The sequence below is a fragment of the Protobothrops mucrosquamatus genome, unplaced genomic scaffold (assembly GCF_001527695.2).
Source record: "Protobothrops mucrosquamatus isolate PMUCROS unplaced genomic scaffold, P.Mucros_1.0 scaffold41, whole genome shotgun sequence".
In the NCBI taxonomy this organism is placed as follows: Eukaryota; Metazoa; Chordata; class Lepidosauria; order Squamata; family Viperidae; genus Protobothrops; species Protobothrops mucrosquamatus.
Window position 1 is genome coordinate 828,929 of NW_015386423.1, and position 15,183 is coordinate 844,111.

Below are 15,183 nucleotides of genomic sequence, written 5' to 3' on the forward strand. Positions count from 1 at the left end.
TCATCACTGGTGAAACTCCAGGAAAAGATCTGCTCCACTTCTCCTCAATCCTTCAAGGCTGTAGTTCTTCAAGGCTGTTGGACTACAATACCCTTAACCCACTGTCAGCAGGGCCAATACACCTGGGAACAACAGGCTGGGCTGCTCACCTGGAGGTGTTAAAGAATCAAGGCTGGGAATGGAATGAGGGAAGCCGGGCCATATAAGGTGCTGCTTCCTGGAGACCAAACTCTTCCCTGGACAGCCGGCGTGTGCAGCTGCAACAGGGCCCCCATCATGGCCTCAGGCAGCCCCTTCGGTGCCATCTTGCTGCTGCTCCTGGCTTTTACTCTCCTACAGGAGACCTGGCCAGAGGCCATGACTCCTTTGGCCGGAGGGCCTCGGCTGTCAGGCCCTGGGCAGGAGAGGTTTCGGGATGCACAGGGAAGGAACAAAGGCAGGGGAGGGGGGCCCATCCTGAGTGGGGAGGGAGGCCTCCATATCGGCAAGGGGACACGGCTGACAACGGTGCAGGACCCTCGGGACAAGACCAAGCCAGCTTGGCTGCACTCCCCATGCCTCCTGGACCCTTGTGGCCAGCCACCATATTGTCAGACCTGGCTGGTAAAAGTGACCCTCCTGGGGGTCCTGGGGGTCCTGGTCATGGGGGGCAATGGGCTGGCTATTGTGGTGCTGGCCTCCACGGTGTCCGGCTGGAACCACAGCAGTCGCTTCATGCTGCTCTCGCTGGCTGCCTCGGATGCTGCCCTGGCTGTGCTGGTGGTGCCCCTCAACCTGTACCGGAGTCTGACGCTGGGGCCAGCGGCCCCCGAGGATGCTGCGGGAGAAGAGGCTGCCTCCTGCCGGGTGGTGGCCTTCATCAACTCCAGCCTCTTCGGGGCCTCCCTCTACTCCCTGGCCGGGGTCTCCCTGGAGCGCTACGTGGCCGTCTTCTTCCCTCTCCACTATGGTCGCCTCCTGAGCCCCAGACGGGTGCTTTTGCTCATCTTGGCTGCCTGGCTCCTGCCTGCCCTCCTCCTGCTGCCACTAGCTATCCCATCCCCTGTGGCCATGCTCCAGGTCCGCTTTTCTGCTGCTGCCCTGCTGTGTGAGCCGGACTATGGCTCCAACCCCTTCTACTCCCTCTGGATCGCCGGCACCATCTTCTGCCCAGCTGCTACCACCATCGCCTTCACGAATGTGCGCCTGTGGCTGGTGGCCCGCTCGCAGCGCCAGCGTGGAAAGGACCCGGGCTTGCTGGGAAAGGCAGGGCGGCCCAAGAGGCCACGGATGCTCCAGCTGGATGCTGCCGCCCGAGTGTTGCTCCCGGTTGTGTTTGCCTTCTTCGTCTGCTGGGCCCCTTGCATTGGCACCCTTGTGTACAACTGTAAGTACCCCAGAGCAAGTGGGTGGCACAGCAAGCCCCCCCCCGGGCAAAGGTGCAGAGGCCTTTATGCCACCCAAGGGGGCTTCTTTTCACCCAGGCAGTTGCATTAGTCATCTCCTCTGTGGTCAAGGAAAACAGCATGTAATATGGGGTGGGGCAGTGGAGGGCAGGGAACTGGGTGGGGGGGGAACCCTCTGGGATTGGCTCTCAATACCCCAAAAGAGAGATTGACAGTTGTGATGTGCAATTATGTTGTAATCAGCCTCTCCAGGGCAGTGCCCGCCAGATACTTGTCCCTCTGCAGTTCCAATGATCTCTCCCCGCACAAAGGTGGCTGCGCCTTTGGAAAACAACAGCTGGCCAAAGGCTGATGCATAATTTGCGTATGCCAAGGAGATTAAGCCTGGCCCTTTAGATCCAAGGCTGGGAGCAGCTGAGTCAGTCCTCGGAGTGGAGATGCTGCCTTCTGCCCTCTGAGTGAGGAGGGATGATGGAGCTCAGAGGATAAGTGAGGGTGGAGATTGTCTTCCAAAGAGAAGGAGGCAAGAGGCTGCATTCAGCTTCCAATTCTTTGATTCATGAGCTTGTAATTGTTTGAAATAAATCTATTTTGTCTAAACATGACGCTCCCCATGGGCAAGCCATCCTCAAGGTTTGCTATGAGTCCCATAATCCTGAAACATTTCCTGAGAATTCTGGTTGTTGTACGGTACCTGGAAGGCATCAGCCTGATATCTAAATGATGAAGCCTGGGACTCACCTAAGGCAGGATGAAGGAGCCAAGATGCCCAGATAAAATACAGACACCTGCAGAAACTTACTCACACCCGTCTCTCTCTCTCTCTCTCTCTCTCTCTCTCTCTCTCTCTCTCTCTCTCTCTCTCTTCCCAGCAATCACCCAGGAAAGAGTCCCTGACTGGCTGGAATTTATTGCTTTGTGGCTCCCCATTGGCAGCGGCTTCCTCAACTGCTTTGTCTACTTCTGGGTCAACAGGAACTTCCGGCACAAAGTCCAGAAGGTTGGACAAAAGCTCTGCTTGCCCTGCTGTCTAACTGAGCAGGACCTGCGGCCGCAGCACCTCCCCAGCATCTCAGCTAACGTGAGGATGGATTGTGAGCCCCCCGGCCTTTCCCCAGACGGCTCCCTTGGTGGGTCTCCTTCCAGCGATGGCCTCCCTCTTGCCCGGCATGGCTAATCGTCTGCAGGAATCCAATCTGGTCTTCCTACACTGTGGGGGTTTGTAGCTCTGAAAGGAGCCTCCCGTCCGTTGCCTCTGAGCAACTGAAGAATATTTGTCACCTGGAAGATGTCAGACCCTTGAAGATAATTCAGGAAATGGATCTATCAATCAGCTGGACTGAAAAGGTGACCGCTTGGTCAGCCGGGGGCAGGAATATTGCAGCTCCCTCCCTGGCTGGCCTAACTTTCCAGACAGGCTTCTCCAGGACCATCCTAGGACTTAGATTGGTGATGGGTGATGGAGAAGCATCTGCCTGAACAAGGTGGCCTCCCGAGGGGGGGAATGTGAGAAACCAACCTCTGGAGATGATCTCGGAGCATCAGAATAGAGCTCTGGGGTCAGCAGTTCTCACATCTTGCCTTTTACCCTCTGCCTTCCCTTTAATGACCAATTTGTTTGGCAATCCCATGAAAAGAAAACCAGGGCCATGATTTGTAAGACAACCTCACTCGCTTTTAATTCCCTTGTTTTAATGGCTGGACTTTGCTGTTCACTGGAGATTTAAGAGAAGGTTTTAGCTGGATCCATGGACTCGGCCACAGCAGCTGAACAGACAGGTCCCTCCATCAACTGAAAGGGGGGGAGGAAGAACAGGGCTTCCTCTGTCAAGCATCTGTGGTAGAAACAGGCTTCCATGTCTTTTGCTGATTAACATTATGTTACGCTAATCAGTTTCCTGAAAGAAAAAAGAAGTTATGAACATGATTTGACCTCCTAGGTAGCATTTTAGGAATCTTCCCTCACTGGGTCCTCCTCCTATCTTGGGAAATCAGCTGGAATACGTCACAAGACCTTGAGCGTCTTCAGATTGTGGCCAATCACCGGCTGCCTGGTGGACCTGCAGCTTTCCCACCCCGTTCCACTTTCCTAGCCCTTCCTTCCTTCTTTGCCTCAGCCTCTTCCCTCTTTAGCTGTCTGTCCCTGCACTCCCTCTTCGCTTTCCTTAATTTTTATACAATAAGCTTTTAATGACTCAGGCTGAGAGCAAGAGAACCGGTTGGGACAGATCAAAGTCTAGTCTTTGTTTTTCCTGGCCCCAATTTAAGAGTAATGGTTTGTTTTGTGTGCTGGGATGGAATAAAATGCAGCATGAGCATCCTCGGGGCATGGTCAGAAAAGTCAAGATGGTGGACGTGGCAGAGTGGCTGAAGCTCCGCCCATTTTGATGGGTGCCACAATAGAGGCAGCTTTGATTGTCTTGAATTGTGGGCCTCACTCTGCAAACGCTTTGGAAATGCAGGCAGGGCCACTCGGGTTAGGCCAGGAATTCTGCCCTGAGAATGAATTAGTCAGCCATCGCCAAAGCAGCATCTTCCCTTGGCTTGGGGTGCCGTTGCCCCCCTCCCCAGCTGGCACCTTCATCTTGCTGGGCAGGGAGGGAGGGATCCAGGACCCTGGGGTGAAAAGGTTGGGCCAACATTTCAGCAGAGTTTCCATGGAGAAGAGGCGGTTTCAGGCTGGCATGTCCGAACCTTGTATTTTTTATTCTGTGCAGTTTCTCTCCCCCCCCCCCCCCATCTTCCCTTTGGGTGTCTTTCCCAGCCTTGATGAATATGTGCAGGATTTCTGAGAAATACATTTTATCATCATCCAAATCTGCTGCTACTTTTTTTTTTGCTATTTTTTTTTTTAAAAAAGACTGGTTTGAAATATTTTGTGAACATACTTTTTGTCTTGCCGTTATTGAATTATTTACTGTAGTTTCTTGGATAAAACATATTAAAGATGAAATTTAAATGTATTAAATAAAAATAAAGGTGTTTTGGATTTAATATTTTTTCCTATTGCAGTGGGTTCCTTGGATGACGGAAACCCTGGGGAGGGGGCAGAAAGGGTGCTATTAACCAATAGGGTTGAGTTACCTAGAAGAAGTTGCCACTGAGGATTTTGTTCCTCGGCCAGGACAATATCCTGATGGACAGAAGGGGAGGGAAATACTCTCACCGCAATATTCCAGCAGAAAATCTTACTAATCAAAGAGATGAAACCCTGCTCTCTTCCACACATCTGACTTATCTGCAGTGCTGGAAAGAAAAGTTACTTTCCGACCATGTGCAGGAGTCCCTGTGTAGGACTCTGATGGACATGATGTTTGCAGGATGTCCCCTCCCCAGCCTGATGTTCTCTTTCAAACACATTCAACTGGAGTTCCCACCACCCAGAGGACAGGAGAGAGGGAATCTGCTCTTCAGCACATCTGGAGGAAGGAAGGGCCAGGCTGTGACTTGATGTCTCCCGTTAGCATCCTTAGCATCTCCAAGATGATTGTGCTACAGAATTGCAGATTTGCCTGTTCTTCTCATGCTGGACAATGTCCTGCTGTTTACTGGGGACAATGGCTCGTTCTTACTCTACACTTCGGCCAGTTCATTTGCAGAAGAGGCAAGGGGAGAGGCGCAGCTGGAAAGGCAGCTGCCAGAGGATATCTGTGCAGCTGTGCTCTCTCCAGCTCACTGAAAGCCCCTCCTGAGCACCCTCTGCTTGCCAGGAAGGGAGGAGAGGAAGCCTCTACTGGCCTGTGGGCTACTCTCTGGCTCCAAGCAGGGGTGTGAACCCCTGGGGACACTGCAAATAAGTCAGATTTACTGAAGAAAGGAAAATTTCCAGCAACTGGTGTGACTCTAACAAGCCCTTAACTGTAAACATAAAATCCCCCTGGCTTTTAGCCTTCTGTCCACCCTTCTTTATTATTATTTATTATTATTATTTATCAAATTTATACCCCGCCCTTCTCCTAACGGACTCAGGGCGGCTTACAGCCAGTTAAAACAGATAACTAATACAATAATACTAATTTTAAAATATGATTAAAATGAAATATTCATTATTGGCCGTTTCTTTTTTAAAATTATTTTAAAAACCAAATTAAAATACCCCTTAGGCCAGTCCGGCTAGCTGAAATAGCCATGTCTTGAGGGCGCGGCGGAAGGAGGGGAGATCCGGAATCACCCGGATCTCTGGGGGTAGTTCGTTCCAAAGGGTGGGGGCTCCAACAGAGAAGGCCCTCCCCCTGGGGGTCGCCAACCGACACTGTCTGGCTGACGGCACCCTGAGGAGACCCTCTCTGTGGGAGCGTATCGGCCGATGAGAGGTAATCTGAGGCAGAAGGCGGTCTCGGAGATAACCAGGTCCGATGCCATGGAGCGCTTAAAAAGAAATTATTTGGTCCCCTCCTTTGAGAGACTGGCTTGTTTCCATCTGTTTTGTAGTCATCCAATTTGCTACCATGCAGCTTTTAATGACTGTGTAAGAATTATCTCGCAGCCCCAGATTGGTATGACACCTTGCTGGGCGACTTCCCAGTAACTTTTCCCAGTGGAAGAAAGTCCCACACTTGAGCTGCCTTCCTGAGACAGCTCAAGTGCAAAGGCCAGCCCAGGTCTTGCAAAGGCCAGCCCAGGTCTTGGGGCAGCTGCTGTCAGTCCATGTCCCACTGGAGGGGCCAGGGGTGGCCTCCCATCTCCTCCTGGTATTTCTCATTGAAGAGAGCGCTCTGTTTGGGGGAGAAGTGGTTCCTCCAGTCACCAACAATACCTAGAAGGGCAGAAGAAAGATCTTGCTGAATCCGCAACAGAGACGGTGCTCATCTAGCAAAGGAAGCGAAAGGACGAGGTGAACCTGGGAAGGGCAGCACTGCGCCAACTCTCGCCGGCCTCCCCACCCCTGTGGCCTCCGCTGACCTTTCCTCATGAACTGGCTTTTCTGAAGATCCATGATCTCAGGAGGAACAAGTTTGCCATTCACCATGATGTTTTCTTTCATGGCAGCAAAGCTGCAGTGCTCCAGTATGCAGTCCACCTGATCTGGCTCAACTGGGTGGTCCAGGAAGGCACTCAGCTGTGCCACACAGTGTTTCAGGTCCTAGGAGGAGGGGGGGAGGAGAAGGAGGAAGAGTGATGAACAAAGCAGGTCCTATAGAGGAGGAGCCGTGGGACCCAACCCTTTGACTCTTGCTTCAACTCCAAGAAGGGGTCACCTGCCTGCCCTGTCCCAAGGCAAGAGCTCCACTGCTGATCCCTGTGGCAGAAAAGGAGCCGTGGGCTGGGAATGATGGGAATTGTGTTCTACCACATCAGGAGAGGATATTCTGTCACCATTTTAGAGCCTCAAAGGACAAAATGTGGCCTTCTGGATATCAGCCAGCAATTCTCATGATTTTCACAGCTGATCAGGCTAGGAACTGGGAATCTAGGAGCATTGCAAGGGCCAATCTTGCACTTTGCTGCTTGCAAATCAGAAAAGGTAAAAAGTATCTACCTACATATGGATCTTAGCTTCCAAACCACAAAAAAAAAAATCACCTATCTGAACTTTGAGCCATTTGCTTTCCCTCTCCATGCAAGGCTAAATCCAGTCACCCCAGAGGAGGCCTGTTTAGTTCACTTGCTGACGTCTCCACTTCCCAGCCCGTTTCCAGATCTCTCTCTCTTTTCTGTCCTTCCCCCGGCCTGACGCCTGGAGCTGTCCTGGCTGTCCTGGGGGGATGGAAGGGGAGAGAAGGCTGGGGAGGGGGCTCCTTCCTTCAGCACTCGCCTTTCCATCCTCACAACCCAGCCTGAATCAGGCTCTCCAACTTTGTTCCCGTTCACACAACCCTCTTCCTGACAACAAGGCCAGCATTTGAAACCACCATCCTGTTTCGAAGTAAGCTGGTCTCCTTCCCTGCCACGGCTGGTGCGGTCTGTGGGCAAACTCACTTGATGGAGCTCCTCGTAGGTGATGCAGAACAGGCCCAGCTCTTCTTGGCAGCTGAGCCAGCCTTTCACGTGCTCAAACCAGGAACCGTAGTGCACTGTTTCAAAGCAGGGAGAAGACCAGGATCAGAGAGGGAAAGAAGCCGCTTTGCCTCCCACTTCAGCCTCCTGGCAACTAGCGAGGAGCCACATCCTTTGCTGGCATCTCAGCCTGCTGGCTGTCCCTTAAATTCCGCTTATGATTCATCTGAAGAAAGTCAAGTCACAAAATGTTCCAAGCAGCCTCTGCTTTGAGCCCGTCTATCTCCCAGCCTGACGCTGGAAGCAGGCAGAACTTGACAGACTGACTGGGTGGGTGGGTGGGAGGGAGAAGGACCCTCGGCAGAGTCTAGCAGCCACTCCCTGACCCCACCGGCACCCCCAGGTGTGTTTTGATGTCTGTCCTGCTAGGCAAGAAGTCCCCAGATGGAGGAATCGCCCCTTCTCCCCCCTAGAAAATGGCCACCACTACCACGGTGTGCTTTCGAGAGCAGTTCCTCTGCCTTCAGTCTGATCACCAGCTATGAAAGAGATCCCTGCTCTGGCTCTTGGCCAGCTGTTAAACTGTGCTGGAATTAATGCTGAGGTGGGATGGAAGGGAAGATGAGCCCAGCAGCCCTTGAAGCATCTTCTAGGAACCAGGAGCGCCTCCGCTGCCCCTTCTAAAGGGTGGGCTCTGACACAGGAATCCCTCAGGAAAAATATCTTTCGCCTCCTAGAAAGCCTTGGGGCACGTTCAAGAGCAGAAATGTTTTTAGTTCAGCTCCAGCTGTGCATGACAACAGTTACTTTGTAAAACTGCTGAAGAATGGGAAATGATAAGAGGTTTAGGGATAAAATAGTCTTATAATATAAAAAAAACCAAAACGAGAAACATATAAAAAGGTTGGAGGAGGAAATTAAAGAACTAGAGAGTAAATATATAGAGAGAATAGGATTATATTAGAATTATCAGCTAAAAGAAAAGAGTTGCAAAATATTGAGTTAGAACAAGTTCAAAGAAATCCAATTTATTTAAACAGGGAATTTTATGAAAATAGTAATAAAAATTCTAGAATGTTGGCTAGAGCCACACAAGTTAAAAAGGCAAAAAGCCTGATTGGAGTAATAAAGAACAAAAAGGGAGAAAGATGTAACATGATGAGAGAAAAATTGTTGATATTTCAGAAGTTTTTTCAAAAGTTATATAAGGGAAAGAAAATACATTTGAATGAAAGTCAGGCATACATAGAAAAGAATTTAAACTGTAAAATTCGAGAATGTGATAAAGAAATAATGAAATCACAAATAGACGAGGAGGAGATACTGGAAGTTATTAATAAATTGAAAATAGGTAAAGCACCAGGGTTAGATGGACTAGGCGTAGACTATTATAAACATTTTAAAGGATTATTGGTGCCGAAGATGAGGTTAATGTTTAATAAAATAATGGAAGGGGAAATTATTCCAAGTTCCTGGAAGCAATCTCTGATAGTATTGATAGCGAAACCTAATAAAGATCTTACAAACCCAGGATCATATAGACCAATATCCCTTATTAATCAGGATGCTAAGATTTTTACAGCAATATTGACAAATAGATTTAATACATTTATAGAGAATTATATTTAAAAAGACCAGTGTGGATTTATAAGAGGCTGACAAATGTCAGATGTAGTAAGAAGGGTATTAAATTTAGGCTATTACAGAAAGAATCAAAAATTAAAAGCTGGTTTATTAGCATTAGATGTTTTTAAGGCCTTCGATTGTGTGGAATGACCTACATTGAAAATATTAATAGAGAAATTAGGCTTTGGAAATTATTTTAGAAAGGTGATAAATCAACTATACTCAGAGAATAAGGCAAGAATAGTCATAAATGAGGGTGTTATAGAGACAATAACCTTAAGCCGGGGAACGAGACAGGGTTGCCCCTTATCCACAGTTCTATTTGTATTATTGATGGAGGTTTTGGCAAATGCAATTAGGAAAGATTCATTGATTGAAGGAATTGGCATATGTAAGAAAATGAAAATAAATTTATTTGCAGATGATACATTACTAATATTTCAAAATCCCATAGCTACTATAGGGAGGGTATATTCACATTTGAATGAATTTGGTAAATATAGTGGATTGCAAATAAATTGGGAAAAATCAGAAATGATGTTATATAACTATAGTAAAGAATAAATGGATGTATTGAAAGAAATATATAAATTAAAAATAGTAGATAGTATCAAATATTTAGGTATTGACATCCAAAAAATATTCAAGAATTAAAGAAGTTAAAGAAAGATAGATATAAAAGATAAAATGGATAAATATGGAAAAGTAAAATTATCATGGTTTGGAAGAATTGCAGCAATAAAAATGAAAGTTTTACTAAAAATTAACTTTTTGTTTTGGATGATCCCAATTAAGTTTTCGGATCAAGAATTAAAGGAAATACAGAGATTGCTGGAGGTGTATTGTAATGGAGGCAAGAGAGCAAGAATAAGTAAAGCTTTATGGTATGAACCATTAAAAAAGGGCAGGCTGGGTCTTCCAAATGTTAGAAATTATTGGGTAGCTAATCAATTAAGGGTGGTCCCAGATATTATAGCAGATACCGGTAGTAGAAATGGAGAAATTCCCTAAGATTGAACTGAAAGATTGGATTAGTAAATTTTTAAAAAATCAGATATATAAATGGGAAGACTGGAAGAACAAGATAAAGAATATAATACAATTAAAGAATGTTTTATCAGATACTAAGTTAAAATGGATAACAATGGAAGAAAAATTCGAGGAGAAAGATAGACAGTTAACAAAATTTGAAATGATTATAAAAGAAAGTGAGGAAAATGAAGAAAATATAGGTAAAGGAAGAACTGGGAAAATATACAGAATATTAACTGAACTAGAAGATCAGGCAAAAGGTTTAAAATTAATCTTAGGAGAAATAAACGATAAAGATTGGAAAAATATTTGGAACAGAAGAGTATATAAGAATATGTCAGAGTTAAGGAAAATGGATATAAAGTGATATGGAGGTGGTACCCAACACCACACAAATTAAATCAAATAGATGTTAAATATACAAATATTTGCTGGAGATGCGAGAAAGAGATTGGAACATATAAACATATGTGGTGGGATTGTGATAGTGCACAAAAGATATGGGACATGGTGTTTAGGGAAAGTAGAGAACTTTTGAAGGTAAATTTAGATATGTCACCGAGGATCGCATTACTGTTACTAGTGGAAAAACAAGATATAAATGAAGCAAAAAAGGAATTGATTGTAAATTTGATAATGGCAGCTAGATTAGTGATGGTTAAATATTGGAGACGGAACTGGGATATTCAAAGAAATGAGTGGTATAATAAAATATGGAATATGGCAATAAATGATAAATTAACAACAGAAATTAAATTTTAAAAAAGGGATGATTAAAGTAAATAATTATAATGAAATATGGGATGATTTTATAAAAACAGTCTTGGTGGAAGGCAAAGGGAATAAACTGCTCAAGAATGCATGCTGTTTTGGAGGGGATAAAGGCACAATTGAAATATATTGTTAGTTGTTATATGAGAAGAAATATAGGTAATAAAAATCGTCTCCAGGGGTGTGGGTGCACTGTAGTATTTGTATTTTTATAATGTTTTTATTTAGATTTATATGTTATGTTTGTATTATTTGTATTTGAATAAAATAAAATAAAAAAATAAAACTGCCAAAGAATGGAAAAGGGACCTTCCCAATTGTTTTAAGGAAAATCCATCCAGTTAAGGATGAAAGCAAACATGTCAGTGCATCCTGATACAAGGGGAACACATTCACCATCTCCGGACTGCCTGACAAAGCCATCGCCCACCTAATGCCCTCTGAATGCACTGAACCGCAATCCCCAGGATTCCCGGCCCACCTGAGCAGAGCTATTCTCTACTACATTTGGAGACCATCAGACTGGGGGAGGCTCCTAGCCGCCTTCGGAAACTTCTGCCTCCACTTATGGAGCCTCTGGGACTAATTGAAAACAGTCACGACCAAAGCAGCTGCAGTGCTTTAAGCCAGCAGTCTCCAAACTGGGCAGCTCCAAGACTGGTGGACTTCAACTGCCAGCTATGCTGGCTGAGGAATTCTGGGAGTTGAAGTCTACAAGTCTTAGAGTTGCCAAGTTTGGAGACCCCTGCTTTAAGCTAAAACACCACTCTTACATTGTTGAAACAAATGCACAACCTCAACAGCCCCCAAATTTGCAGTTACAGTACAAAATGAAAGCAGATTACGAGAACTGTAAAGAGAGTCGAATACCCACAATGGAGCTTGCCGTGAAACTGGAGACCAGGGGTTTAAGCAATCACCCGGTTCTACCACTTCCTCAGCTGAACTTTGCAACTGCTTTTTAAGCATAATGACATAAAGCATCCCATGTTGGCAAGCAGAGAGATATATTTACTGAAAAATATAAATCATGATGGCACTGAACCGAATGGCTGTGCTCTTAGGGGGCATGTTGGGGAAAAAGAAACGGAAGATGCTGTGAGCTCTCCCACATACCGGTGCCAGCCATGAAATTGTGAAGGAAGTCTTCAAAGGAGGTTGGATCAGGGAAGAACTTGGCCATTCTCTGGAAATGGTAGTAGGACACAGCAACATCTTTTGGATTCCTGACCACATAGATCACCTGCAGCAGCAAAGAATGGACAAGCTGACGCCGCCCTTAGGACTTCCTGTTTTGACCACCTGCCATCCCAACCTTGGGTCTCGCTGCAGTTTCCTTGAATAGCTTCACAGGAGACATCATGGCTGCACTCACAACATGCTAAGCTGAATATGCCACATTATGTCCCTCTGAAATCTCGGGGGGGGGGGAGCAGGATAGCCTCATCTGAACGTTTTGCCATCATCCTAGTGAATGCTGGCTCTGAAATGAAGCCATGGAGTATCTCCGGAGACGCACCTTGGGCTTAGCTTTCTTCAGGGCAGGCGCTAGCGCTGACCGGGTCAGGTGGGTGGTGAGGAGGCGCGGACGAGACCCAATGTGCTGAAGTTGCTCTTGGAAATAACTGTGCTCCAACCAGGGAGCCCGAGCCCAGTTGGGAAGAGTCTTTACAGGCTCGAGGTTGCCATTGCTGTAGATCAAGGTCAAGATTTCTTGCATCCACGTGGTGCCTGGAGGGCAGGAGGAGAAGATTGGCATGGTCACAATGACCTGTGGAACTGTAGGCTTTTTGACTGCAAGAACGTATCACAGAGGTTCTCCTTGGGGAAAAAGATCATTTGCTCAGAAAAGAAAGTGGTGGGGCACCTGCATCCGCTCATTCAGAACGCTGCATTCAGAGAACGGGAGCAGAAATGAGCCCTTGGTGTTCAATGGACAGGTGACTGAGCATCTCCACCCTGGTGACCTATCACTTGGGCAACCTAAAAGGTACTTAGAGCGAGGGTGCACCCCAACATTTCCCCAAGCCCACTCTGCCATAAGTAAAGCAATTGGGGGGGGAGACTCTTTTCCCTGGCAGCTCTACCAACCTTTCAGCTACCTGCAGTAAAGCGCTCAATTAATTGTTTGATTTACTGATAGTCCATTAAACGTAAACAATTGATAGAAATGCATGCAGATTAGAGCTCACCTCTTGGGCAGAACCAGTTGTGCCAGCATATTTGTCCCCTGGCTCAAGGACTAGAAGAAAGCAAATTTATGCAACCACGAGAAAAAAAACCCACCATGAAGACAAACATTCTCTCCTTCCCTCCTCCAGATAGGGGTGCTTGGTCCAGGTTGGCTGAAGGGCAGGGAGAGCCTCTCAAGGGCTCCCAAGAGTCCTGGGGAACAGGAAAGGAGGACGGCTCCATTTTCCCTCTTTCTTCACAGTGCCCCAAAGGCCTCCAGCCAGAGGTCCAGCCTATGTTCAACCAGGGGCTGGGTGGGATTCAGGGATCCAATGGTAAAAGCTACCGGAAAGGGCAGAGGGGCCCTCACATGGAGCCTCTGGGTTGGTGGGGTGGGGATGTAGGCAAAGCTCTGGTTGATGAACCAGGGCCCTAGGCAGCTTCTTGGAAAGGGGGCAGTAGTTCAGGGGTCAGTCAATGATTAAAGTTTCCCTTTGAGTCAAGACCAAACCCTTATTGTCTCAGGGGCCAGATAAGATAGTCCTGCCATCATCTGTCTTTCAAAGAGCAGCCTACTATCTATCAAAATAGTTTATGAGTTTCCACAATCAAAATCACTCAGGCAACCACAAAGTTCTTCTTAAGTGTTACTTGAAATGCCACATTGCCTGTTGCAAGACTGTGATATGCACAAAAATGAAAAGGCTATGAAACGGAGGAAAGGCTGGTGAAGATGCAGAACTAGCAGAGATAGCAAAATTAACTTGCTTAATTAGAGAAAGATCAACAACTACATTGATCGGTGACTACAAACCCCTGATGGACCTTTTGCTGACAAAAGAGACCCCTGTCAACAAGACTGGAAATTGCTTCTCTGTCATCTTTCTTTTTCTATTTTCTTTCTTCCCTGTTTATTATCTTTCTTTATTTTCTTCTCTGGTTATTACTTTGTCAAAAATTTCTACCATTGTAACTAGAATGCCTTGGTTTAATGGTGCTTTGTCTCAGCCGCAGCCTTTCAATTATTTTAAGAGAAGTTTGTGTTTCCTCTGAGGGCACCGAATACGTCAACAACAAAGACACCGGCTTCTGCAGAGAGGGGGAGAGGAGGGAAGCAGTTTTTTTATGAATGAGACATTCCATGTCCCCCCCCCAGAGAAAAGGGCTCTTCAGACATACCGAGGGGGGAGGAATAAGAGCCCACCTGAAGAGGCTTGGAGCAGAAGGAGCCGTCCCAGCCAGCTTCAAAAGGCTTCAAATATCTTTAGAAGAGGCTCCCTTTTGTACTCTGAGTAAACACACTTAGCTACCTAATCTCACAACCAGATTTGGTTTTGCACAGAGAGTTTGGCTGGCAAAAAAAGAACTTTCGTGCTGGACAGGTTGTCCTCTTCTCCTAGCATGGGCCCACCACATTCTTTACCTGATTTGGGGTAAGTGACAAGGAGGACATCCGAGTCGTGGAATTCAAAGTTGCTGGCAAAGTGGAGAGAGCTCTGGGTGTGGAGGTGTCCTGGCAGGCGCATGTTAGCAAAGACCTCGGTCACATCCAGCCGAGCCATCGTGCTGGCAGCAGCCGGGAGGCCTCTCTGCTCTCCTGCAGCCAAAGGGCCTCCCTCCCTGCCTGCTCAGCCCAGTGGTGGGAGGGAGGTCTCCTCCCCAAACCTAAACACACGTGGGCCAAAACCATCATTTCTGAAGGCAGGATTGTTATGAGCAACAGCTGCAGGTTGATCCAACAGGGCAGCATTCTTCGTCTCTGGAAACAGCACAGATTCTTCCGTACTAATAGAAATAAAATCAGAATAAGTTAATCAATAATTTCGTATCATAACTCTGGTTGGATCTTTCCAATTGTTCTTGACCTTTCAGCCAAATTGGATGTTTTGCAATATGCTGTCCTCCTGTCTTCAAGGCTGATTGTTTTATTTCAAATCCTTTTTAAAAAAAAAAAATCTAAATGGCAGGACAAAGAATAGACTATTCATGGAGTTGCCAGCAATTTGACAAAGCAACTGGTCTGTTTTTGTGAATATGAATACAAGTATCAAATAACCTTAATTTTAAAAATAAATCATTTGAAGTGTGCCCAGCACTATTGGCTTATGAGCAGGGAAACTGGCCCAGAAAGAAAAAAGAGGGTTGCACAACATTATATTCATAATCGTACTTGGGGGGGGAGCACAACACAATGGTGCAATGTGTGTGGGAAAAGCTTCCTGTGGGTTGCTGGTATCTGGTTCTCTTGGTTTTCTGAGCT

General features: G+C 46.6%; 2 protein-coding genes across 2 annotated transcripts; one reads left to right on the forward strand and one right to left on the reverse strand.

Moving 5' to 3' along the window:
• The first annotated feature begins 276 nt into the window (after positions 1–276).
• On the forward strand, positions 277–2,562 carry LOC107283485 (probable G-protein coupled receptor 21). The gene is made up of 2 exons (XM_015811404.1): positions 277–1,366; positions 2,258–2,562. Exons 1-2 carry the CDS (start codon positions 277–279, stop codon positions 2,560–2,562), a joined length of 1,395 nt encoding a protein of 464 aa, XP_015666890.1.
• Positions 2,563–5,824: 3,262 nt separating this feature from the next.
• Positions 5,825–14,546, reverse strand: LOC107283516 (sulfotransferase family cytosolic 2B member 1). The gene is made up of 6 exons (XM_015811436.1): positions 14,347–14,546; positions 12,271–12,482; positions 11,868–11,994; positions 7,305–7,399; positions 6,288–6,468; positions 5,825–6,141 (listed from the first exon to the last, which is right to left on the reverse strand). The coding sequence occupies exons 1-6, from the start codon at positions 14,483–14,485 to the stop codon at positions 6,026–6,028; spliced, it is 870 nt and encodes a 289-aa protein (XP_015666922.1). The 5' UTR covers positions 14,486–14,546; the 3' UTR covers positions 5,825–6,025.
• Between the last annotated feature and the right edge of the window lie 637 nt (positions 14,547–15,183).

Coding starts and splice junctions, on each gene's coding strand:
- LOC107283516 (XM_015811436.1), bottom strand. CDS start 14,485: ATGGCTCGGCTGGATGTGACCGAGGTCTTTGCTAACATGCGCCTGCCA. Junction 6,469..7,304: donor CCTACGAGGAGCTCCATCAA/GTGAGTTTGCCC, acceptor CCCTCCTCCTAG/GACCTGAAACACTGTGTGGC. Junction 6,142..6,287: donor AAGCCAGTTCATGAGGAAAG/GTCAGCGGAGGC, acceptor CTGCCCTTCTAG/GTATTGTTGGTGACTGGAGG.
- LOC107283485 (XM_015811404.1), top strand. CDS start 277: ATGGCCTCAGGCAGCCCCTTCGGTGCCATCTTGCTGCTGCTCCTGGCT. Junction 1,367..2,257: donor TGGCACCCTTGTGTACAACT/GTAAGTACCCCA, acceptor CTCTCTTCCCAG/CAATCACCCAGGAAAGAGTC.